This window comes from Salmo salar, chromosome 02 (assembly GCF_965601325.2).
Source record: "Salmo salar chromosome 02, fSalSal1, whole genome shotgun sequence".
In the NCBI taxonomy this organism is placed as follows: domain Eukaryota; kingdom Metazoa; phylum Chordata; class Actinopteri; order Salmoniformes; family Salmonidae; genus Salmo; species Salmo salar.
Window position 1 is genome coordinate 50,469,134 of NC_138292.1, and position 25,140 is coordinate 50,494,273.

The 25,140-nt window shown below is 41.8% G+C and overlaps 1 protein-coding gene across 1 annotated transcript in view; it reads right to left on the reverse strand.

Moving 5' to 3' along the window:
• LOC106584808 (heterogeneous nuclear ribonucleoprotein L-like) overlaps positions 1-23,986 on the reverse strand; it is a 53,468-nt gene extending 29,482 nt beyond the window's left edge. Inside the window, exon 1 of the mRNA XM_014170409.3 lies at positions 23,627-23,986. Coding sequence (XP_014025884.1) covers positions 23,627-23,821 — 195 coding nt within the window. The 5' untranslated portion in view covers positions 23,822-23,986. The remainder of the gene's footprint in view (positions 1-23,626) is intronic.
• Between the last annotated feature and the right edge of the window lie 1,154 nt (positions 23,987-25,140).

Here is a 25,140-nt window from a genome sequence, read left to right on the forward strand (position 1 = left end):
ATGTGGAAAAAGTCAAGGGGTCTGAATACTTTCCCGAATGCACTGTACTTCATTCATTCATTTTAGGCGAACAACTTAAGGCCCTCTCAGTAGAACTACTGATTTTCAGAGGGGTCGTTATCAGGCGGGGATGAAAGATTGAAAAGCAAAGACATATACGGATTAGACGAAGGAAAAGAGGGATCTGAATAAGGGATCTGAATACTTTCCAAATGCACTGTACAGTATATCATGGTCTGTCACACAACCTAAATATAACATAATTTATACCCAACTCTACTGCAAGCCTTCAGACTATGGCCCCTTGTCTTGCAGCTGGATGTTGTTAATTCGCAGCACGTGCTGTTAATTCATAGCGCTTCACACCTGTTTTACAGTGGCTTCACAATTCCCACACCCTTTACGCTTGTCTCAAAGTGAGGAAAATATGCTAATGATGAAAACCTTTAGTGGCAAGGACTTCTGAAATAGCAACTTGCTGAGCATTAGAATCACTTTGTAAACTGTTGTAAGCTCTGTCTGAAAATTCATGAGAGGGACACCATATTTGAATGCTCACTGATACATTCATGTTGGACTGGCTATTCAGGCATTCAAATATGTATGTTGAAATATAAAATAAAAATGTTGCTTATATGCTGCACAGATGAACCATGAAAATGCAAGTCTTGCAAAAGCCAATACCTAAAAATTACACAATTCATCTGCGAATTGAACACTGTACATTCAAAAAGATTTTCTTAGTCTCCAATTAAATTGGAAAAAGGATTACAAACAATGATACAAAGCACATAAAAAACAAAAACAAATTAAAAGTAATGATCCACTAAAAGCCGCTAGGAAACGAGAGGTGTAAAATTGGAGAGACCAATATGAAATTACAATAAAATCACTTCACGATGAATGAATGACCTCAGCCCGATTTTAAGTAATTCGATTTTTTCATAATCACAATGAACCAAAAAAACAGCGGGTGCAGTGAACAGGTTATAGCATCCATTCTTATAATCTTCCAAATGGATGTAATTTGTCTGAATTAAGAAACAAGTCACCCTGATGAGACTGGAGCTACTGTACATGAGAAGCTAACAATAATTGTAATCAGACTGCAAAGCGTCTGCTCTACAACAAAACAGATTGTCTGACACCCAGTCTCTCGTTTTCTTAAAACGATTTGGGCTGCTTTGTATCCACCATAGCCCGGCTTTGAGAAACCGCATCGACAAGGGCCACAGCACGTCTGAGGCAACCAATTACTTGGCCCTCTTCTTCGTTCAACGCTAGCTCTTCCAGAAGCCCAGGACGGTTCATTTACGGGAGCTGTCCGTCTTGATGAATTCCTCCGGTCTAGTCTAGCCCTCCATGCGCTCTGGGACAATACCGAGCCCCACACCGCTCTACTTCAGACACAGATACAAATTGAATCCTCGCCGACAGTCACTGTGCTTAAGACGAGATTCCTTTACAATTGACCACATTCTTACCCCCAGCCTCTCTAGAAAAGAGAGATAGATAGGATGTGTCCCGATTCACTTGCCAAGTTAAATAAAGGTTAAATAAAAAAGACATAAATACATTCACCACCCTTCTCCCGAAGTATGTACTTGCACACTTTCTTCTCCCGAAGTATGTACTTGCACACTTTCTTCCATGGATTTAACAATGATGGAAATTCCCTACAGCCAATGCTTACACCGATCATTAGCTTTTAAATCCATGACGGGAGTTTGTGAGTGCAAGTGTGGAGAAACAGGACACAGACAAACATCCCTGGAAATAACTCAAAGAAGCCCTAGAAATGACAAGCTCAATCCATGGACAGTGTTTGTCCATGGAATGCTCAGGATATTGGAGAGTGGGGGGAAAAACATGCAAAACTGTAGCCTGTCACAGTGGGAAAGGAAATAATAGAATAAGTGGTGTGCTTTTCGCTGAGGTAAAATTAAGCATAGAAACTATTTCAAAGCCACCTTTTGGCTCTCGAGCAGCTGCTGTTTGGAAAATATCTGAGCTGTCTTCTTTTGATGCCTGCACTTGAACACAGTCAGGTATAGCTACCACTACCTTAACTACCCAAACTTTCAAGGGTGTCTTCAAAGCTGAAAGTATCTCTCTGTATCTTTCCTTCTTCCATTTCTTTATTTCCTTGTTCATTTTTTAAAAACATTTTTTTTCTTTCTTTCTTACTATCTATACTTTCTTCCTGTCTTTAGTTTTCTTTCTTCCTCCTTCCTGTCTTTCACTTTGTCTGTATTTCTTTATTTCCTTTCCCTCTCTCTGTCTCTCTCTCTCTCACACCTCGACAGACCTTGGCCCCTTTTGTCAGTCCCACGCACAAAGCTATTTTCACCAAATTACATTTTCAGTCTGCCTCTACCCTCCGTTAAAAATAGCACTGAGGAAACGTGAGCAAAAGTTCTGTCCCCAAGAAAGGGGGTCTCGGAGCAACGATTCATCCCATTAATCCAGCAAATATTCCACTGCAGCCAGCCGAGGAGATAAAATGCAATGTCACAAGAGGTTAATGCACACGCCACACACACACACACACACACACACACACACACACACACACACACACACACACACACACACACACACACACACACACTGGATAAGACCGCTGGATCAGACGACTGTGTTTCCAAACAAATACATAAATTGTATTTGTTCACATGTGAATGTCTCACTCCTCTCCCACAGTAGCTGATAATGACAATTCCCACTGATTCAGACTCAACCGCAAGTCACAAGCTACTGCTGCTGCTGTTGTGAAACTGCATCCAGAAGCACGCTGCAGCAGAGGGCCTCGCCGGCCACACACAGGATACACATCGACGCGGCTCTGTTCGCAGTTTAGTCTGAAACGCAGCTACATCAAAGGCTGCTGCACCTCTTACTCGACCTCTACTGCTATGCAAGCCACAACCCTCTGGCTTACACTCTGCAGAACAATACCCTGCCAATACTATTGAGTGATATTCTTGGAAAGTGTCTTTTTTATTTTATTACATTTTTTTTCTGAAGCTAGGGGGTACATGCTTTACTCCCTGTGATGTTGAAATAGTAACTTTTCTGTCTCCTGAGAGATCCGCTAATTCAGGAGTTGTCACGTCCTGACCAGTAGAGGGTGTAGTTGGGTCAGGACGTGGCAGAAGGGAGTGTGTGTTTTTTATTGTTTCATTGATTTTGGCCGTGTGACTTCCAATCAAGCACAGCTGTAGAGGGTTGTGGTTGATTGGGAGTCACACATAAGTTGCCTACGTTTCCTTTGTGTTTCGTGGGTAATTGTGCTTGTCAATGTGGTTGCACCTGACAGGACTGTGTTGGATGTCAGTTTTTGTTGTTTTTGTAAATGCATAGTGTTCGTGACATTAAATATGACGAACCCTAACTCCGCCGCATTTTGGTCCACTTTTTCCATAGACAGCCGTTACAGGAGTCCTTTTTTGGTTTGTTTGAACAATCCTGGTAGTTGAGGTTAGGAAAATCATCTCACTCAAAATGGTAAAAACAACAATGAAAGAACAAAATGTCAACCTTCTAAGCTTTGCCACTAACACCTTAGCATGAGAAAAAGCACGAGAGCTTGCAGTTTTTGCTCGATGCAGACAGCGACCTTGTTTCCGGCAACTGAATTGAAGGCTTTGTGAGGCCATGTTACCTCATCTCACAACACAGTACAAAACCTGGGAGACAACCATCTGCCAACACTAAACACACACACGCACGCACACACACTTTGGTTTGTCGCTGCTTGAGCAAACGTTTTGGGATAACTCTCATGAAGGTTCTTTAAAGTACATTTTAAAGTACACTTTAAAAACCATTCTAGTGTAGATATAACCATTGCCTGCCACAAAGCACATCACAAGAACCACTTTTGATTGGTCTTTTTAGGTGCTATAGAACTTTCTCAAAAGGGTTCAATATAGAATCATTTGACAAAACCGTCCCCAAAAACAACTAACCTCTCCAGAAGCCTTCTAAGCAAAGTGTACCCTTTAACATCAGGTGTCAGCATCAGCTATCTCTTCTCCACTCATACATGTTATATTTACAATGCTGCAGACACTCAAAGAGCAGCTTAGGGCGAACAGGGCTCTGTCAGAGAATAGACACATGTTTAACAGTGTTGTGTAACTGTAGGCCAGATACAGGGGTTGACATACTGTTTGTGTGTGTGCGCGTGTGCGTGCGTGTGCGTGTGAGAGAGAGAAAGAGTGTGCCAGGTTATGTGTGTGTATGTTTGTATACGTGAGAGTGTGTGTCTACACCATAAAATCAACGGTAGAGTACTTCATTAGAGAGGAACCAATCTAGAAACCAACAGATTATCAACTTCGAGCCACGAATGTCCAATACTTTCTCTAACTGCACAGCCCACCAGCCCAAATGCATCGAAAACCGTACAGCGTTACTTCTTCGCTCCGACTCTGTGCTCGCCACAACGCCCTGCCTGCTGAAGCACGACCTCTCCTGTCACTGGCTGGATGTGGTTTTCTGCTGAGTCAGTCACCATCCGGGCCAGCCAGTCTCTTCACGCATCACTTTCCATTCAGGTTGGGCGTCACCAACCGAATCTACTCAGACAAAAGGGTTGAGTTGGAACATGGCCTTTTATAACGCATTAACTGTCTTAAAGCAGTTCCCCACAGGGGACAATAAAGTTAGAATTAGCCTTTGGGACCAGAGCAGCAGAGTAGAGCGGAGGGAGATGCTAGCATCGGTGAAACATCCTGACAACCGTAAGCCTGTGGCATTAATCATTGTGGCAGTTTGTTTCACATGACGTTAGTAGGGGGTCAGGATTTTATTGTCCGTGCCAGGCGAGACGACCATGTTTCTGCTGAGCGAAGAACATCTTCTTGCCTTTTTTAGGGTTAGGACCCCTGAGTGTTGCTGTCCCCCCTCATACCCCTCATGCACGCACGCACACACACACCACCACTCTCAGACAGAACAAAGTGGACATGACAGTTGAACAGGTATCTCATACTCGCGGCATGGCCGCGGCAAAGGGCATTAAGTACCATCCCCCGCTCCCCTACCATGCCCTTTTCTCCATCTCCATAGCAACAGGATCTCAGCTTTTTTGGGAGGAATGAGGGGTGAGGGGGTGACAAGCAGTGACATATCCCTTTCAGTGACATTTGCGATCAAGGACGGATGTTGATGTATAATTACCATTTTAACAGACATACTCATCCTCCCTGGCTTGCTACTTAGTTTCTAGGCCCCCGTTGACTTGCAACTAACAGGCATTTTGGTTTTGCCGAGCGAGGGCCAATAACTAAACTTCTCCTCTTCTCTCATTTCTTTTTTCTCCTTCCTTCTCTTCCAGAATGTTCTCATTAAACCTGGCCTTGACTGCTACCGCTAAACGAGAGCGGTAAACATTTGCCAGGTCAAACGCTGCACAAACGGGGCTAACAAGGCAGAAGTAATGCATAATTTATCTCGCCAACAGCCAGGGTTCCACGGAACAAACAATCTGACGAGGGAACATTTGTTTTAGTGCCGTTTTTCGAGAGTCGTCATTAATTGAACCATTCTGATTATGTCTCAGCCTGCGTCCCAAATGGCACCATATTCCCTATATATTGCACTACTGTTGACCAGGGCTCATAGGGCTCTAGTCAAAAGTAGTGTGTTATATAGGGAATAGGGTGCCATTTGAGATACAACCTTAGTGTAGAGTGTAAATAGAAATGTCAGATGAAGATTCCCTTCAGGCTGTCGGATAGAATGGAAGAAAATCAGGAGGTACAAGTAGTGTGAAGTATCTTGGCCTTTATTTTGTCAAAAGCAATTACTTTTCTGGGGATGATATGAAAACAAGGCTCCTCTTCAACTGCAAGAAACCACATTTGAATTGATATATTTTGGTCATGAACAACTAACATTGTTTTATTGAGCAAACCTGGCAGGCGGATAGTAGAGACTGCATAACCACATTTGAAACTGAATTTGAAGATTATATAGAGAGTCATATACAGATATAATAAAGATATAACATGAATTGGTTCCTAAATGTAGATTCCATTACGTTGTAGTAGTTCTTATAATCTGTAGTAGTTGTAGTAGTAATTGGTTGCAATATGGTGATGTGATGTCTCCTCAACCAGAAAACCAGTTTACAACCAGAAAATTACACCATGAAGTCTCCATATACCAAAAGTTTGACACACTTTCATCAAATAAAATTAAAAAAATGGTTCTGGATTATTCTCCAATCAAGCATGCGGTTCAGCGGACATATTAAACACCCCCGTCATATTCAATTATTCTGCTCGCCAGTTGGGTTCAGAAGAGCCCCTTTTCTGTTAAAACAATCCTGGTTAAATATTTTATTTTGCTTCCTAGCCACCTGTCATGCAACAAACCTCCTCAGCCCCCTTCTTCTCTGATGCCACCGTGTCACATTAGTTCAGCTGCACCATCGAGAGCATCCTGACCAGTGCATCACTGCCTGGTATGGAAACTGCTGGGCATCCGACCGTAAGGCGCTACAGAGGGTAGTGCGTATGGTCCAATACTTCACTGGGGCCAAGCTTCCTACCATCCAGGACCTATATACTAGGCGGTGTCAGAGGAAGGCCCAAAAAATTGTCAAAGACCCCAGCCACCCAAGTCATAGACTGTTCTCTCTGCTACCGCACGGCAAGTGGTACCCGGAGTGCCAAGTCTAGGTCCAAAAGGCTCCTTAACAGCTTCTACCCTCAAGCTATAAGACTGCTGAACAATTTATCAAATGGCCACCCGCACTATTTACAATGACCCCCCCCAGCTACTCGCAGTTTATTATCTATGCGTAGTCACTTTACACCAACCTACATGTACAAACTACCTCGACTAACCTGTACCCCCTCACATTGACTCAGTACCGGTATCCTCCGTATATAGCCTCATTGTTGTTATGTAATGGGCGTGGTTTGCCATTTTGGGACTATTATTATAATTCTTTGGTCCATTAAACCAGGCAAGCTTAATCAGGCACAGATTAAGTATTTAAAATTATTTAAAATAGTATTTCAGCCCAGGTCTGCACCATGCACAGGATATTGAACCCAACCATCTTTCCTGCTTTGGACAAATCAGTATTTCAGGCAGAATTCCAGAGGCCGGAAGATGAGACAAGAAGACATTTTGAAGCTTTTGTTCTTTCCCGGTTCCTATCTGTGTTTTTCAGGTAAAGGGAGAATGCAGACACTTAAGAATTCCACTAGTGTTTCAGGCACTCTGAGAAGCGCCTCTGGCAATGTGACTTCCAGAATCCCAATATCTTTCCATTAAAACTTCTTCATGAAATATACACACTGAGGATGTATGTCATGTCCTGACCATAGAAAGCTTTTATTTTCTATGGTGGAGTAGGTCAGGGCGTGACTGGGGGGTTAATCTAGTTTATATTTTCTATGTGGGGTTCTAGTTTAGTTTTTCTATGTTTGGGTGATTTGTATGATTCCCAATTAGAGGCAGTTGGTAATCGTTGTCTCTAATTGGGGATCATACTTAAGTAGCATGTTTTCCACCTGTGGGTTATGGGATATTGTGTTTATGTGTAGTTGTATTGTCGTCACGTTTCGGTTATTCATTATTGTTTTTGTATTTTGCTTAGTTTCACTTTCTAATAAAATATGTGGAACGCTACTCACGCTGTGCCTTGGTCCGATTATTACAACGAACGTGACAATGTACAAACAGAGCAATCTGCTTCAAGTCTTTCATATGAGAAAAGACCATTGTTTGTTTGGTTCAATTAAAGACACTTCCCCCAAAAATGTAAGTAGATATTTTCTAGTCCTTAAACACAGGAGAGGAGATCTAGACTTGTCTATTTGTCATACATTTTGGCGTTTGTGTGTGCCTCACACACACACACACACACACACACACACACACACACACACACACACACACACACACACACACACACACACACACAAACACTGCAGAGTGTGGGCATAGCAAGCAATATCATGCACAATACATCACTTAGGGACGCCTTCGAAGCCGGCTGTCAGAAAAATACTGCACTGCATTGGCCAATGTCGACTCCCCTCCGCAACCACGGTAATCAACAATGTTCAAACAGTGTTAGCGTCATCAGGCTAAGGCCACAGCAGACACAAACACAACTCAAGAATGGGCTATAGTGGGATCCCTATCCTTAACGTCCTTTGAGTTAATGCTGGAGGCTATTATTTGTATCCTTCATTAAATAGATGGCTATTCTCTAAAACAATTATCTGGAGGGCAATTGGGACAGCACACAACCCTGCAGTGTAATACACACACACACACACATCTATACATACACACAACGCCTTAAAGGGATAGTTCTGGATTTTGGAAATGTATCTGCGTCCAGTATAAAGGAAGTTAGAGGTAGTTTCACGAGGCAATGCTAACTAGCATTAGTGCAATGACAACCTAACCCCAGGGGACTCTGGACTTTCACCCACTCGAAGGTAGAGCGCCATCCAATAAATTATAACTCATCACTGTATCCTCTATATGAGAGTGGGCTGGCCTTCCTTAGCTCTTCGGAGACTAAGTCATTGGTACGTTTATATTAATAAGGACAAACTGAGACAGCTCCCATTTGACCTGTGTACCTACATTGTCCAGCAGACAAATTACAACTATCGCCTGCGCTCACATGACTGTGTTTAGTGACTGTGCCTTAGGCCCGTACAGTTCCACAGCCCTTCGGCTTGGAATGAGCTTCAAAAGGTCCTGAAATTACAGGAGCTAATCCCTTTAAATGAGTTTAAAGGTAAGATAAACACTATGATGGAAAATTAAGTGGGGGTTGTCAATAATTTGAACCCTTGTTGCTCCACACCTCCCCAAACCATCTTGCTGCTCAATGTGTAAATGTATGTTTTTAAACTGTAGTGCTTTGTGTTTTATGTTGTAAAAGTGTCTGAAACTGTGTGTGTTACTATTGCGGCCAGGTCTCTCTTGTAAAATAGATTTAGAATTATATTGAGACTAACCTGGTAAAATAAAATGTATAAAAGAACAGAGCATGGGCGATTACCATCATCAAACGACAAGAGGAAGGCATAAAATATCCCCCTCATCCAGCTGCCCGAGCCCTTTCTGCCTATAGGCCTTGGTGAAAAGTAGTGCAGAGAATAGGGTGCCATTGGGGATGTACACCTTCTCTCTCCTTCCCTTCTCACCCATGCAGCCACAGAGGTTGTTAATATGGATATGATTGGATTCTATGCCCTACTTTTAAAATTACACATTGACATTGGGCAGGAATTTTCAACCGCTTTGATGATCTTCACAGACTTTTTTCCCCTCATCGCTTTTTCTATATTGTTTTAAGGTTGTGCGCATCGAGGCTTGCTTTTTATTTTCACTTCAAAGGGGAAGCCTAATTTCACAAGGCTGCAGGCTTTTGGATTGTTTCTGTGATGTTGCGTGCACAATGAAAATGTTATTGTTGATAATGGGGTTTTGGCACGTGGAAAAACTAGGTTTTAAAGAGACTGCGGTGCGCACGGTGCATTGCAATCAATGTGTGTATTTTGAAAAAAATCATTCAAGGTCAATATCTGTGAGGGCCTGTCACAATCACCATATTCACCATGAAATTGATCATCAACCTTTGACAGAAAATTGCTTGAAAAACATGATAACTGTTCATAGGTCTTATCTGACGGACCAGGGCCTGTATGATAATAATAATAATAATTTGGGCGTGCTTATACTGTATACAGTCTTGTTTCACTGTATGTACAAGTGGGTAACCTGTACAAGTGTGAGTTTTTTTGCATATCCCATTCCCCCTGAGACCTCCTCGGAGAGGGTCTGGGAGTGTTAACATAGGATCAGTTTTGCCTTTTAGATCATGATAAGATTATATGGGTGGGGGAGGATCTGATCCAAGATCTGAGATGCTTTTTGGGTTCTTGATTTTTTTGTGTAAAGATTCCAGTTGCATGGATTGAAAATATCCCTACACTGCTGTTTGAATATGACACTTTTCTATTCATTTAATTCAAACATCAGTGTAGCTACCACCATATTGCTTTTCCTCTCTTTGATTTCAATGTATTCAGAGTGAATACATCCCATTGCTCCTTTGAGAATTTCACCTTCAACCTTGAAGTTAAATAATGTCCCCACTGATCAGCATACCTTTTGAGTGTGAGGTTAATAAACTACTTAGCATTAGAGAGAACATGCTTCACATACATCCTAACACCACACACACAGAGACACACACACACGCACACACACTAGCCATATGCCTCAGTGGAATGTGCCTTTCACTTCTAATTATCGCAGAATGAAAAAATGAGCGTCTGATTTTAATTTGGGTAACATCATTGGCGTGCAGGTCTGTCTGAAATGCAAATGTTCTAGAATTATGCCAATGTAAAAAAGGGCTAAACTTGTCAACAGATGTGGTGGAATATTAATTCTCATCTTTTTACATATCAGATGAGTGTTTTTAATCACTCAAACGCATAATCCCCCTAATCACAAGAAGAGATAACAAAACAATTATTATTCTCATCAGACGCTGTCTAAAACATACAGTAGGGAAAAGGTGAAGAGGACCTTTACTACTAGATGAGTGAACGTGTAGTGAGGTGAAACCATGCTCATGTGACGACTAACCTTGCCAGAGGCCTGAGAATTTGTGTTAACTTCCCGAGCTAATGACTAGCCTTGGCTTTAGCTCACGAGCTAGCAGTCTTGTGACACACGAGAGACCCTGCTTCGAACCCTGGTTGAAACCATACTGAAACAGCCATTGAAACCTAGCTATTCAAAATTAACTAATGTTCCAAATGTTTCAGAAGGGCCAGTGAGGTGTGTTTAGGCCATCATCAGACATGCCATGATGTAGCCTGATTGCACTTCAAGCTGAAAGCGCCAATAAATGCTAAGCATTTACTTGATTATTAATTGTTAGACTTTGATGATGTTGGTCCATTGTTTTGAGGCTGACAGAAACAGTAAAGACAGTGGCCTGGATTGGTCTAGCAGTTATTGTTGCTGCCGTCTTCAGAGCACATGTACAGGTTTACTTGATGTACAGGTTAATTTGATCACTGTGTTGTTGCAGATCATTTTCCTGCAAACTTGTTGTGTATTAGAGATTTAATAAGGCTTTTAAAGTTAGTAATTTACACTTTAAAATGAAAACTGTATAAATCAAAATGTCCATTAATTATAATCCACATAGTAATTCACATTTCCTTTTACTGCAAGAATATTTTCTTACGTTTACATTTTTTGTCATTTAGCAGACACAATAGTGAGTGCATACATTCCTGCTGTGAGAAACTGGTCAAGTTAAGATATGACATGCAGATGTTGGCGTTTGAATTTAGTTTGCACCGCACCCACACTTTCCTGTCTCTCTTCACTATCTCCGTCATGTAAAACAAAAATTAAAAAATGTAAAAATACATGAACATGTTTGGGAGTGATGATGATAGTGAAGGGAAGGGCTCGGCCAAACAATCTCACAGTGGGTTACATTACAGCATGTTGCCACTACTACCAAAGTCACACCTGGTTGAGGAATCTCGAGAAGGCACCGGCAGGTTCATCATTCGGACAGACCAGCAGGATTTAGCCGTGTGCCAATATACCCTCATATTGAATTATTTATTTATTTATCTCTTTCTACAATTACAATATGAATGCAGTACTTTCCCCAAACAGGAAATTAAAGAAGATAATGCAAATGTATAAATAAATCAGCAGCAACAACAACATATGTACTGTAATCCCCTCATCTTCTCTGTTTGGTGTTCTTGCGTTGTAAATTGCTAAGTCGTATTGACAAAATGCCAACAGCTACTATATATAAATAAAGCTTCCTCAAAATGTAAATTAGTTGTAAATGTATCTCTGTTACGAGCACATCCTGCTTCAAGCATGCCCCATTCAAAAAAAATGCAGAACTAAGAACAGACATAGCCCTGGGTTCACTCCAAACCTGACTGCCCTTGACCAGCACAAAAACATCCTGTGGCGTTCTGCATTTTTATTGAATACCCCCCGCGATATGAAACTTTTCAGGGAAGTCAGGAACCAATATTCTCAGTCAGTTAGGAAAGCTAAGGCTAGCTTTTTCAAACAGAAATTTGCATCCTGTAGCACTAATTCCAAAAACTTTTGGGACACTGTAAAGTCCATGGAGAATAAGAGCACCTCCTCCCAGCTGCCCACTGCACTGAGGCTAGGAAACACTGTCACCACTGATAAATTCACCATAATTGAGAATTTCAATAAGCATTTTTCTACGGCCGGCCATGTTTTCCACGTGGCTACCCCTACCCCGGCCAACAGCTCAGCACCCCCTGCAGAAACTTGCCCAAGCCCCTCCTGCTTCTCCTTCACCCAAATCCAGACAGCTGATGTTCTGAAAAAGCTGCAAAATCTGGATCCCTACAAATCAGCCATGCTAGACAATCTGGACCCTCTCTTTCTAAAATTATCAGACAAAATTGTTGCAACCCCTATTACTAGTCTGTTCAACCTCTCTTTCATATCGTCTGAGATCCCCAAAGATTGGAAAGCTGCCGCGGTCATCCCCCTCTTCAAAGGGGGAGACACTCTAGACCCAAACTGTTATAGACCTATATCCATCCTGCCCTGCCTTTCTAAAATCTTCAAAAGCCAAGTTAACAAACAGATCACCGACCATTTCGAATTCCACTGTACCTTCTCCACTATGCAATCTGGTTTCCGAGCTGGTCATGGGTGCACCTCAGCCACACTCAAGGTACTAAACTATATCATAACCGCCATCGATAAAAGACAGTACTGTGCAGCCGTCTTCATTGACCTAGCCAAGGCTTTCGACTCATCACCACATTCTTATCGGCAGACTCAATAGCATTGGTTTCTCAAATGACTGCCTCGCCTGGTTCACCAACTACTTCTCAGACAGAGTTCAGTGTGTCAAATCGGAGACCTCTGGTAGTCTCTATGGGGGTGCCACAGGGTTCAATTCTCGGGCCGACTCTTTTCTCTGTATATATCAATGATGTTGCTCTTGCCGCAGGTGATTCTCTGATCCACCTCTATGCAGACGACACCATTCTGTATACATCTGGCCCTTCTTTGGACACTGTGTTAACAAACCTCCAAACGAGCTTCGATGCCATACAACAGTCCTTCCGTGGCCTCCAACTGTTTTTAAATGCTAGTAAAACTAAATGCATGCTCTTCAACCAATTAATGCCCGCACCCGCCTGCCTGACTAGCATCACTACTCTGGACGGTTCTGACTTAGAATATGTGGACAACTACAAATACCTAGATGTCTGGTTAGACTGTAAACTCTCCAATCCAAAATTAAATCTAGAATCGGCTTCCTATTTCGCAACAAAGCCTCCTTCACTCATGGGGCCAAACATAACCTCGTAAAACTGACTATCCTACCGATCCTTGACTTCGGCGATGTCATTTACAAAATAGCCTCCAACACTCTACTCAGCAAATTAGATAGAGTCTATCACAGTGCCTTCCGTTTTGTCACCAAAGCCCCATATACTACCCACCACTGCGGCCTGTATGCTCTCATTGGCTGGCCCTCACTACATATTCGTTGCCACACCCACTGGCTCCAGGTCATCTATAAGTCTTTGCTAGGTAAAGCTCCGCCTTATCTCAGCTCACTGGTCACCATAGCGATACCCACACGTAGCACGATATATCTCCCTCACTAACTTTAAGCATCAGCTGTCAGAGCAGCATACCGATCGCTGCAGGTGTACACAGCCCATCTGTAAATAGCCCATCCAACCAACTACCTACCTCATCCCTATATTTGTTTTAGTTTTCCTGCTCTTTTGCACACCAGTATTTCTACTTGCACATCCTCATCTGCACATCTATCACTCCAGTGTTAATAACTGCTAAATTGTAATTACTTCGCCACTATGGCCTATCTATTGCCTTATCTCCTTACTTCATTTGCGCACACTTTATACAGATTTTTCTATTGTGTTATTGACTGAACATTTGTTAATCCCATGTGTAACTTTTCAACCGATCACTGCCCGCCCCTGCCCGCCCGTCTAGCATCACTACTCTGGACGGCTCTGACTTAGAATATGTGGACAACTACAAAGACCTAGGTGTCTGGTTAGACTGTAAACTCTCCTTCCAGACTCACATTAAGCATCTCCATTCCAAAATTAAATCTAGAATCGGCTTCCTATATCGCAACAAAGCATCCTTCACTCATGCTGCCAAACATACCCTCGTAAAACTGACCATCCTACCGATCCTTAACTTCGGCGATGTCATTTACAAAATAGCCTCCAACACTCTCCTCAGCAAATTGGATGCAGTCTATCACAGTGCCATTCATTTTGTCACCAATGCCCCATATACTACCCACCACTGCGACCTGTATGCTTTCGTTGGCTGGTCCTCGCTACATATTTGTAGCCAAACCCACTGGCTCCAGGTCATCTATAAGTCTTTGCTAGGTAAAGCCCCGCCTTATCACAGCTCACTGGTCACCATAGCATGCGCTCCAGCAGGTATATTTCACTGGTCATCCCATTTTTTACATTTACATTTTAGTCATTTAGCAGACACTCTTATCCAAAGCGACTTACAGTAGTGAATGCATACATTTCATACATTTTTTTTTTTTTCTCTCCGTACTGGTCCCCCGTGGGAATCGAACCCACAACCCTGGCATTGCAAACACCATGCTCTACCAACAAAGCCAATACTTCCTTTGGCCACCTTTCCTTCCAGTTCTCTGCTCCCAATGACTGGAATGAATTGCAAAAATCACTGAAGCTGGAGTCTTATATCTCCCTCTCTAACTTTAAGCATCAGCTGTCAGAGCAGCTTACCGGTCACTGTACCTGTACACAGCCAATCTGTAAATAGCACACCCAACTACCTCATCCCCATATTGTTATGTATCCTCTTGCTATTTTGCACCCCAGTATCTCTACTTGCACATCATCATCTGCACATCTATCACTCCAGTGTTAATGCTAAATAGTAATTTAGTAATAAATAGTAATATAGTAATAAATAGGCCTCTGTGGCCTATTTATTGCCTTACCTCCCTACTCTTCTACATTTGCACTCACTGTACATACATTTTTCTACTGTGTTATTGACTGTACGTTTGTTTATGTGTAACTCTGTGTTGTTGTTTTGTTGCACTGCTTTGCTTTATCTTGGCCAGGTCGCAGTTGTAAATGAGAACTTGTTCTCAACTAGCCTACCTGGTTAAATAAAGGTGAAATAAAAAAATCTAATCCTCAGACAACCTGTTTCAATAAGTGTGCCTATCTCTGCATGACATTTACCATGGTTAACAACACTAAAAACAACGAGAATGGGGCAGAAAAAACAACATTTTGTCTTCCACCTGATGTTAGCTTTGGAGAAGCATTAATAGGCTAGGCCTCATTTACATATACTTCGAAAAACCACACAAAAAAAGAAACTGTCAGGATCAGCATTAATTCCAGAGCCGGATTACATAAGACATTGACTCGCAAAAGCCAAGGAATACTAAGGAACGCCTCTCCAACAGTCTCTCTGATGTCAGAAAGGGTTGGGAGAAATAACAGCCCGCATTGCGATGTGCCAGCTAAGTAGGGCATGTCGGGAGTTGCCGCCGCCAGCCTTCAGAACTCTCCTTTTCCAAGGGGGCGAACTGCTGCTTTCAAGCTCTCCCTCTGAAGACGATGTCGAGATCACAGAGTTGCGGAGATAAAGCACCTGCGTTTCAACTCCCCCACCCCTATCCCCTTCCCCCCTGCGCCCCACCCCCACTGGAGTCGCAACATTAAACTTTAATGAAAACAGACAGGGCAACAGAGGTAATATGGAGCTGTGCTGCCCGGTCCCTGGCTGGTTGCAGTGCAATGACGAGCAGCCCAAGTTCAGCAACAGAGCCTTGAAGTCATGCTGGTACCCAGTGTATATAGCCAAGTTATCGTTACTCGCTGTGTATTTATTATTACTTTTATTAATGTGTTAATACTTTTCTATTATTTCTCTATTTTATTTCTATCTTCATTGTTGAGAAGGGCCCGTAAGTAAGCATTTCACTGTTAGTTACACTTGTTGTTTACAAAGCATGTGGCAAATAACATTTGATATGATTTGCGTTGAGAGAGTTGCCAGACCAGCCACTGTATGGTTATAAATGGGGTTTCGAGGAAGAGGGTGGCCACAGGCCAGATTACAACCAACACCACCCACAGTGCCTTCGGAAAGTATTCAGACCCCTTGACTTTGTCCACATTCTGTTACGTTACAGGATTTTCTAAAATGAAATAAATACTTTTTTCCCCCTCATCAACATATACACAATACCCCATAATTACGGAGCGAAAACATTTTTTTTAACATTTTTGCAACTGTATAAAAAAATAAACAGAAATACCTTATTTACATAACTATTCAGACCCTTTGCTATGAGACTCGAAATTGAGCTCAGGTGCATCCTGTTTCCATTGATCATCCTTGACATGTTTCTACAACTTGATTGGAGTCCATCTGTGGTAAATTCAATTGATTGGACGTGATTTGGAAAGGCACGCACTTGTCTATGCAAGGTCCCACAGTTGACAGTGCGTGTCAGAACAAAAACGAAGCTCCGAGACAAGATTGTGTTGATGTACAGATCTGGGGAAGGGTACCAAAAAATTGTCTGCAGCCTTGAAGGTCACCAAGAACACAGTGGCCTCCATCATTCTTAAATGGAAGAAGTTTTGAACCACCAAGACTCTTCCTAGAGCCGGCTGCCCAGCCAAACTGAGCAATAGGTGGAGAAGGGCATTGGTCAGGGAGGTGACCAAGAACCCGATGGTCACTCTGACAGAGCTCCAGAGTTCCTCTGTGGAGATGGGAGAATCTTCCAGACGGACAACCATCTCTGCAGCACTCCACCAATCAGGCCTTTATTGTAGAGTGGCCAGACGGAAGCAACTCCTCAGTAAAATGCACATGACAGCCCACTTAGAGTTTCCCAAAAGGCACCTAAAGGACTCTCAGACCATGAGAAACAAGATTCTCTGGTCTGATGAAACCAAAATGTTACTGGCCTGAATGCCAAGCGTCACTTCTATAGGAAACCTGGCACCATCCCTATGGTGAAGTATGGTTGTGGCAGCATCATGCTGTGGAGATGTTTTTCAGTGGCAGGGACTGGGAGACAAGTCAGGGTCAAGGGAAAGATGAACAGAACAAATTACAGGGAGATCCTTGATGAAAACCTGCTCCAGAGCGCTCAGGACTTCAGATTGGGGTGAAGGTTCACCTTCCAACAGGACAACAACCCTAAGTACACAGCCAAGACAACGCAGAATGTCCGTGAGAGGCCCAGCCAGAGCCCGGACTTGAACCCGATCAAACATCTCTGGAGAGACCTGAAAATAGTTATGCAGTGATGCTCCCCATCCAACCTGACACAGCTTGAGAAGATCTGCAGAGAAGAATGGGAGGAACTCGCCAAATACAAGTGTGCTAAGCTTGTAGCGTCATACCCCAAAAGACTCAAGGCTGCCAAAAGCGCTTCAACAAAGTACTGAGTAAAGGGTCTAAATACTTATGTAAATGTCATATTTCATTTTTTTATTTTGTATACATTTGCAAAAATGTAGTCATAATGGGGTATGTTGCTTTGTTAGGACTGGCACCATTGAAAATGGCCACTGGCCACAACAACCACTGTATGTATATATAATGTACACAAGTCAGGAAACAATATTTCCTATAAGTGAAATGCACTGCAATTTTACATCTAGACATTGCTTTCTAGGTGTGTAGGCTAGGAAACGTTGAATAATACTTCAAAGAAAAGAAGCTCTCTCTCACTGCTCTTGCAGAGTATCACTTATATATTGAATGCCGACATTTCAGCTTCACAACCATCAACAGAGAACTTAACCAGTATTTCCTAGAACATCATCATGTCAGTCTTGGAAGGGTGAACTGACTCTGACCCACCCTATTCCCCATGTCTCACAGCAGTGGTTTTATCAAGCTCTAGCTTAATGGAACTTGGGGCATACTCTGGCTATGATGCTGCAACTACTGCTGTACTGTGTTCATGGGAGGGAGAGATGGAGAGAGGGATAGAGAAAGGGAGGGAGTGAAAGGGAGATGGAGAACGAGAGAAAGGGAGAGGCCTAAGACAGATGGGGAGGCCTCTGCAAAAGAGAGGGCGAGTTGGACAGAGGGAAACACAGCCTTATCCTGGTAATGAGGAGAGTCGGTCAACAAAGCCACCCGCAAAAATCCTATCCCTCTCTCCCTCTACTACAGTCGTCTGTTAATGTTTGCCTTTTCAATTGTTTGCACAGTGATTTCCAATGGGAATACACTTCACAGCACTAGCCTCTCAGTTCTTGTTACACTCTTCAATTGGACAGTAACTAGGTTTCAAAATGTGTATTTCTGTGGCATTACAGCTGTAGCCTGAGAGAGAGAGAGAGAGAGAGAGAGAGAGAGAGAGAGAGAGAGAGAGAGAGATATTTCAAATAAACCATCTTCAGCATTGAACCACCGTAGGTATTAGTTAGTAGTATTTCTTCAGAGGTCAACAGATGCTTGCTTTGTAACTACCTTTTGGGGGAATGTGGAAAGAAAGCTGAGAGAACAGAACAACACACAGATTCCCCTTGGAGTCTCCTGTATCTCACCTCAAATGTAGGTTTTTTGTTTCTAACGATTGCCTGTCCTTGATACTCATCTTTATGACAGGATTAAAGCACACGATTTGAGATTTTATATTGACCGAAGACAACACTGGATCACTTTCAATGCAAATCAGCATACTTTATACAGGTACAGGCCAAGACAAGACTGGTTGGTATACTTCAGTCTGCCTCAGACTGACAGGATCTCAGAAGGAGGCAGAGACAGAGGGTTCAGCCCATCTTTGACATAATTGCCAATTCTACGGTGAAAGAATGCCGCTGAGACTCTGACTTTTCCATTTTAAAAGTATGCCAAACAAAAACCATTGATTGCAAAGTTAAACAAACCATCCAACTTTAGGACTTTCCACAGAAAATTTGACAAAAACACATTTACTAGAAAAATTGTGTGCAGAGTAACAGAATGCTGTTAACATTTGCCTCAGTTTATTATGTGACCACATTTTCCCCAAAAAATGTTAAATAATGTATCTAATCCGAATTAATGTTCAAAGATGTCTGCAGAAAGAATGGGGTGTCAGCTATGATAATGCACCTCGAGTTTGAACAAAAATCTATTTTGGTTATTGACCTTCAGTAAGTGAAGTGGATTAACACCCAGTAACAAAATGATGGTAGCAGAGTGACATCATGGGTCCCTCCCTGATCTGTACTATACAGAGATGCATGGTGATGTATTCTGAATAGGTACACAAAGGTAGAACAACGATATATGCTCCTTTGCATGTTTGGGTATTATTCTACACACTAACAATTATTAGAATGAGCTCCGCCCCCAAATAATACCGGACCAAAGCATTGCCAAGTTTGGACATCACAGTAGAGTGCAGTACAGTACAGTATAGTACAGTACAATGCAGTAAATTATACTGTACTTTACTCTAGTGTGCTCTACTGTACTGTACTAAACCCTTCTCTACTGTACAGTACAATACTGTACTTGATTGTACTGACCAATACTATACTATACTGTACTTTTTAAAAATGGAGCCAATTTGTTTTCAGCACTTTTATTTCCATAACTGATCAAAACTTGTTTTCTCATGGCTCTCTCTTGTCCCTCCACAGCAGATATATGGTGAGCAAATATGTTTGGAACATCGAATCGCAATAAAATCACAGTATGGAATTGCAATACATATATAATTGTGAAAATCGCAATACATATCGTACTGGCACCTAAGTATCATGATAATATCGTATCGTGAGGTCCCTGGTAATTCTCAGCCCTAGGTGTCAATAAGAGCTGGAAGGGGTGAGATTAACTGGAGAGAGTGTAGAGAGACAGAGAGAGAGGGAGGAGCTGTCCAGACTGTTTTCACACTCCTCGTTTGACCATGAGACAGAAGGAGAAAGAAAACAGTTATGAACTGAACATAACAGTGGAAGGGAGGACAGTAGCAGGTAACCCAACTGTGATTTGTGACTACTATGAATTTCCATTGCAGCCAATTCAGTTGCAGTCATTCTGTTACTGATTTGGTGACAGAATAACACGCTTTAATCACTTAATATATCATAAACCAAATTGTTATTTGTAAAAACACTATAACTAATTAGTAGGTCTACCTTTACTTGTTACTTCTGTGAACATTCATTATCCTCTCTCATGATCGAGAGAAATTAGAACATTTCTTAAAGATATGTGGGGTTTTGGAAACAGAATGACAAAACACTAGACTATATTTCTTAAACTTACTGGAGGCAAACCATTTTGGCAAAACTAAATATAAATGATATTAGTTGGCAGGGGTCTTTATTGTCTTTTAATGTATTTCTAATAGATTTTAAGACTGTTTCTGCTAGATGTTTTCTAAGACCCCTTTTCCATCTGTTTGACCAGAAATCAAAGCCTTTGCTTATTCCTAATGTAGAGACATTTATATATGCCTTCATTTCTCAAAAGTATCGACTCTTAGCTTTCATTTGACACCCAATTTGATGTGCTCCTATGAACTTCTCATGTTAGTGCTCATGGGTCTTTTACATGGAAATGCCCAAATCTAGTTTACGAAGTAGACCAGACAGTGGTAACCTAGCCTGGTCCTAGATGCGTTTACGCAATCTAGAATAAAATAGAATAACATTTAGTAGAAATATAAATACAAGGAAGGCAGTCAAAGTAATTTACAGTAAAATAATTACACGTGTACAGGGAAAAATATAAGTTTGTAGCGTTAGATTTAATGTCCATAGTTAGTATGGATATTGGAATATAGTCCCAGTCATAGTTCACCCAGAGCTGTGCCACCCAGATCCACACTGAAGCTAACTTCTTCTTAACTTCTTAGCCAAACTGCCGCAGTCCTATCTCCGAAAGCAGGCTCCATGCAGCCCAAAGCTGAGGTTTTCATCACACTGGTATGAGCCGCCATTTGTAACATGCTATATTTAGTGGAAATTATTAATTCCGTGCCACAAAATGCAAAAATTGCTTTGTTTTGTGCCCACAAATGCCAAACGGTTATACACTGAAACCCCATGAGGGACTGTCTTCCTCCCAAATGGGACCCTATTCCCTATATAGTTCACTACTTTTGACCAGGGTCCATATGGCTCTGGTCAAAAGTAATACACTATAAAGGGAATATTTTGTCATTTGGGACTCATACCGTGACTCAGAGATTCATCCTGGCATCTGAACAAAAGCTCTGCCGCTCACCCAGATGTTTATCAGCCAGGGCCCTTGGCTTTATGAGATAGTGCCTAGTGTCGCGCCAGTAGTGGCATTACTACCATCCAAGAGACCACAATGTAATTCCCTCTTTGCATATGCCATTGGGATATGATTAAGAATGCAAACTGCACCTCAAACTATCTCTCCCTATCAAACACACCAACGAGGCTCATTGCTAGGCACGTAACAGAAATGTTAATGTTCTGTTGGGCCACGATAAGGCCTACCGTCACCCACCTAGGCTCTTTTGATGTGTTTGTCAGGGCTGGGCATCGCTGTCACAAAGGGGACACTGTCTGGCTCCATTCCAAATGGCACCCTATTCCTTATATAATGCACTGCTTTTGACCAGGGCCCTGATATGCAGCCTCTGTCATTGCCCAAACTGAGGAGATATACTGAGGAGATATTGTTCCAAAGCTAAGTAGAAGATTGATATACCAATAAAAGTGTAGCGAATTAAACCATATCGGAAGTCTCCACTTCCACCTTCCTTGTGCCAATAAAAAATGATAGACAATCAGTTACATGGGGGTGATGGTGATAATCCGTCAACAGGCAACCTATTAAAAGAGGAGCGGAGATAACCGTAACAACATGCTACTGTTAAACACAACGAGAGGGTGTTATGTCGTGTGTTATGCCATGGTGGGAAAGTGTTTCCCCTTGATTTGACTCTTATTGATAATCCTTTAATGGACAATCTATCAAAAGAGGAGTGGAGACAAACATGTCACCATGCTACTGTTGAACACAGGGGAGGTGTGTGATGTATTCAAGTATATGCCAAAGAGGAAGAGTGTTCCCTCTTGATTTGACTTTTTCCTAAATTACCAATTTGAGGCAAAGTACACAAAAATCTATTTTATTTTATTAACCCTTATTTTACTAGGTAGGTTGTCTAAGAACACATTATTGTATTACAGCAACAGCTTGGGGAAGGGATATCCAAGATTGAGAATATTTGGGCCAGTTTTATAGACACAGATTAGGTCTAGTCTTGGACTAAAAAGCCCTTTCAATTGAAAATCTCCATTGAGAATGCTTTTTACTCCAGGACTAGGCCACAAATATTTAAAATTCATGTTTAATTTATTTAGACTGTGGGTCTTTAAGAAATGCCAGGAGGGACACAAAGGTACTGGTCCACAGTTTGCACAAGAGTTTGTGTTTTCGGTTGATTGGAGGAGTGACAGAACTGTCTGTGACTTCACAGGGAGCAGCGAAGGTTTAAAACGGCCAGATAACCAGTGCTCACTCTGTATTGAAATGGTTACATTTCTCTTACAGCTCTCTCTGGAGATGGACCTGAAGCAGCATGTGTGATTTGGAATCCTGAGCAAACCCTCCTGTATTTCTCATAAAGAATCCTAGACCACAAATCTACATATAGAATACCATGGGTTTTGAAGTCTATTTCAGCATGTGGATAAACATATGTGTTCATACTTTTGTAGATAACTATGTAAATACATATTTATGAGGATAATATTATGTTGTGACTGTGAATGTGGGTACATCAGAGCATCTCTGTCATCCTCTTTGGTGAAACAATGTTAGCCTTGGGTGAGAAATGGGATATGGTTCTTCACAGTGACATTCATCCAGATAATAAATATCTTAAGCCCCAGTTCATAGCGTTTGTCTAAACGTAGTTTAGCAAAGACACTCACGGATACATTGCTTCGGGGGACAGTCTCTAAATCGATGAGCGCTGATAACCTGCGCATTATTTGTCTCATTATTATTGAGACAAAATAGATTTGAAGCCGCCAGACTGTCGGGGACACGAATGTAAAATCAAATTACGGGGTAACGAAGTTAAATAGCGTGCTTCGTTCGGTTGAGAACTCCCAAGTCGTGTGTTTTGATAGACATGAGCTACTGTACACAGCTCCACACACCTTCTATAGTCTATGTTTTAATCTTCAATTTTTATTGTGTATGCTTTCTAAAGAAAATTGCTTGACTCTAGCATCATATATTTGACACAAATCTCAATTGTCATTATTGTAAATCAGTCCTTAAATAATCAAGTAGCCTTAAGATTCTCAAAACTGCGGCTGGATCAAAGGCCCATCTGCCAATCCTAGTCCAAAAAGTTTATTGAAGACTGTCACTTGCCCAATAGATGTATGAGAGATAGGAAACAACACTGACTTTTTTATTTTAATATGGTCACTTTCTTTTTCCAAGACAAGCATCCATCTAAGGAACATTAGGCAATTAGCAATGCTATGTCTACACCCACCTTTCTTCCAGACCCATATTTTTTTGTTGACCACCGGGCCCGGTTTTCCCCGGGGGTCCCCGTAGCATCCTCCTCGTCTCCTAACAGCCCCGCGGAAGCTGTATCTGAATCCTCTCCCTCCTCCACATCCATCGTCTTGAGACGCTTAGGTGCGCTCTCGTATTCCCCTTCCTCGTATTCCTCAATGAGAGACATTGTTGATGAATACAATTCTTTTTTTTGGTGTTAGATGAATTCACCACCTGAGAAATAAATCACAAAAAAAGCAGTCCAGAAAGTTGCATGCATGTGGCTCTACGATACAATGTCGACCAAGCGAACTAGAATTCTGACAGCTGTGCGCATTGACGGTAATGTCACCCTCCAATACGCCCCCTTCTTGTGCGTGCATCTTCACTCTTTTGTTCACATTGCAGATTTCTTTCCATTGGACAACCTTTGCTTCTCTTCTGAATACAGTCATTGATTGGCTATAGGGGTTATGCGTAAAAAGCGAAGATATGATAGAAGCTTCTGTATCGCGAGCCACAGTCTGTACTCTACGTGCATACCATCGAAGAGTGGGATACTAGGCCTAATTAAAAGGTAAACAATGAAGCAAATGTATCCCATGACACTTTACATTTTAGTCATTTAGTAGATGCTCTGACTTACAGCAGCAATTATAGTTAAGTGACCGACGTACACAGTCAGCTCGGGGACTTCGAACCAGCGATCTTTCAGTGACTGGCCCAATGCTCTTAACAGCTAGACTACCTGCCGCCCTACTTTCACATGCAAATAGCACATAATTTCTATAAGCAATCCATAGGCTATTAATCAAGGACTGTTCTGTAATTACTATGTAATAGTAAGGTACTATTAGACTTCGAACTATACAATGATGAAAACAATCTAATTATTATTAAGTAACTGGTTCCACAGGCTTTTTTTGGTTTACCCAACTTTTCAGTCCAAGTGTTAGGCCTACCTGAACACAAAAAAATTATTTGGTGCACATTTATCTCCCCAAAAATGTATTTGGGCATCTTACCTAAAAAAGGCTGTGGAACCAGCAGGGCCGGATTAATGCAGGGGTTTACCGGGGCTGAAGCCCCTGGGCCCAGGCCCGTGGGGGGCCCAAGAGGCAACAATTTAGAATTTAAATAAATATATACAGTACCAGTCAAAATTATGGACACACCTACTCATTCCAGGGGGTTTCTTTATTTTTACTATTTTCTACATTGTAGAATTATAGTGAAGACATGAAAAATATAAATAACACATGGAATCATGTAGTAACCAAAAAAGTGTTAAACAAATCAAAATGTATTTTATATTTGAGATTCTTCAAATTAGCCACCCTTTGCCTTGATGACAGCTTTGCACACTCTTGGCATTCTCTCAACCAGCTCATGAGGTAGTCACCTGGAACGCATTTCATTTAACAGGTGTGCCTTGTTAAAAGTTCATTTGTGGAATTTCTTTCCTTCCTAATGCATTTGAACCAATCAGTTGTGTTGTGACAAGGT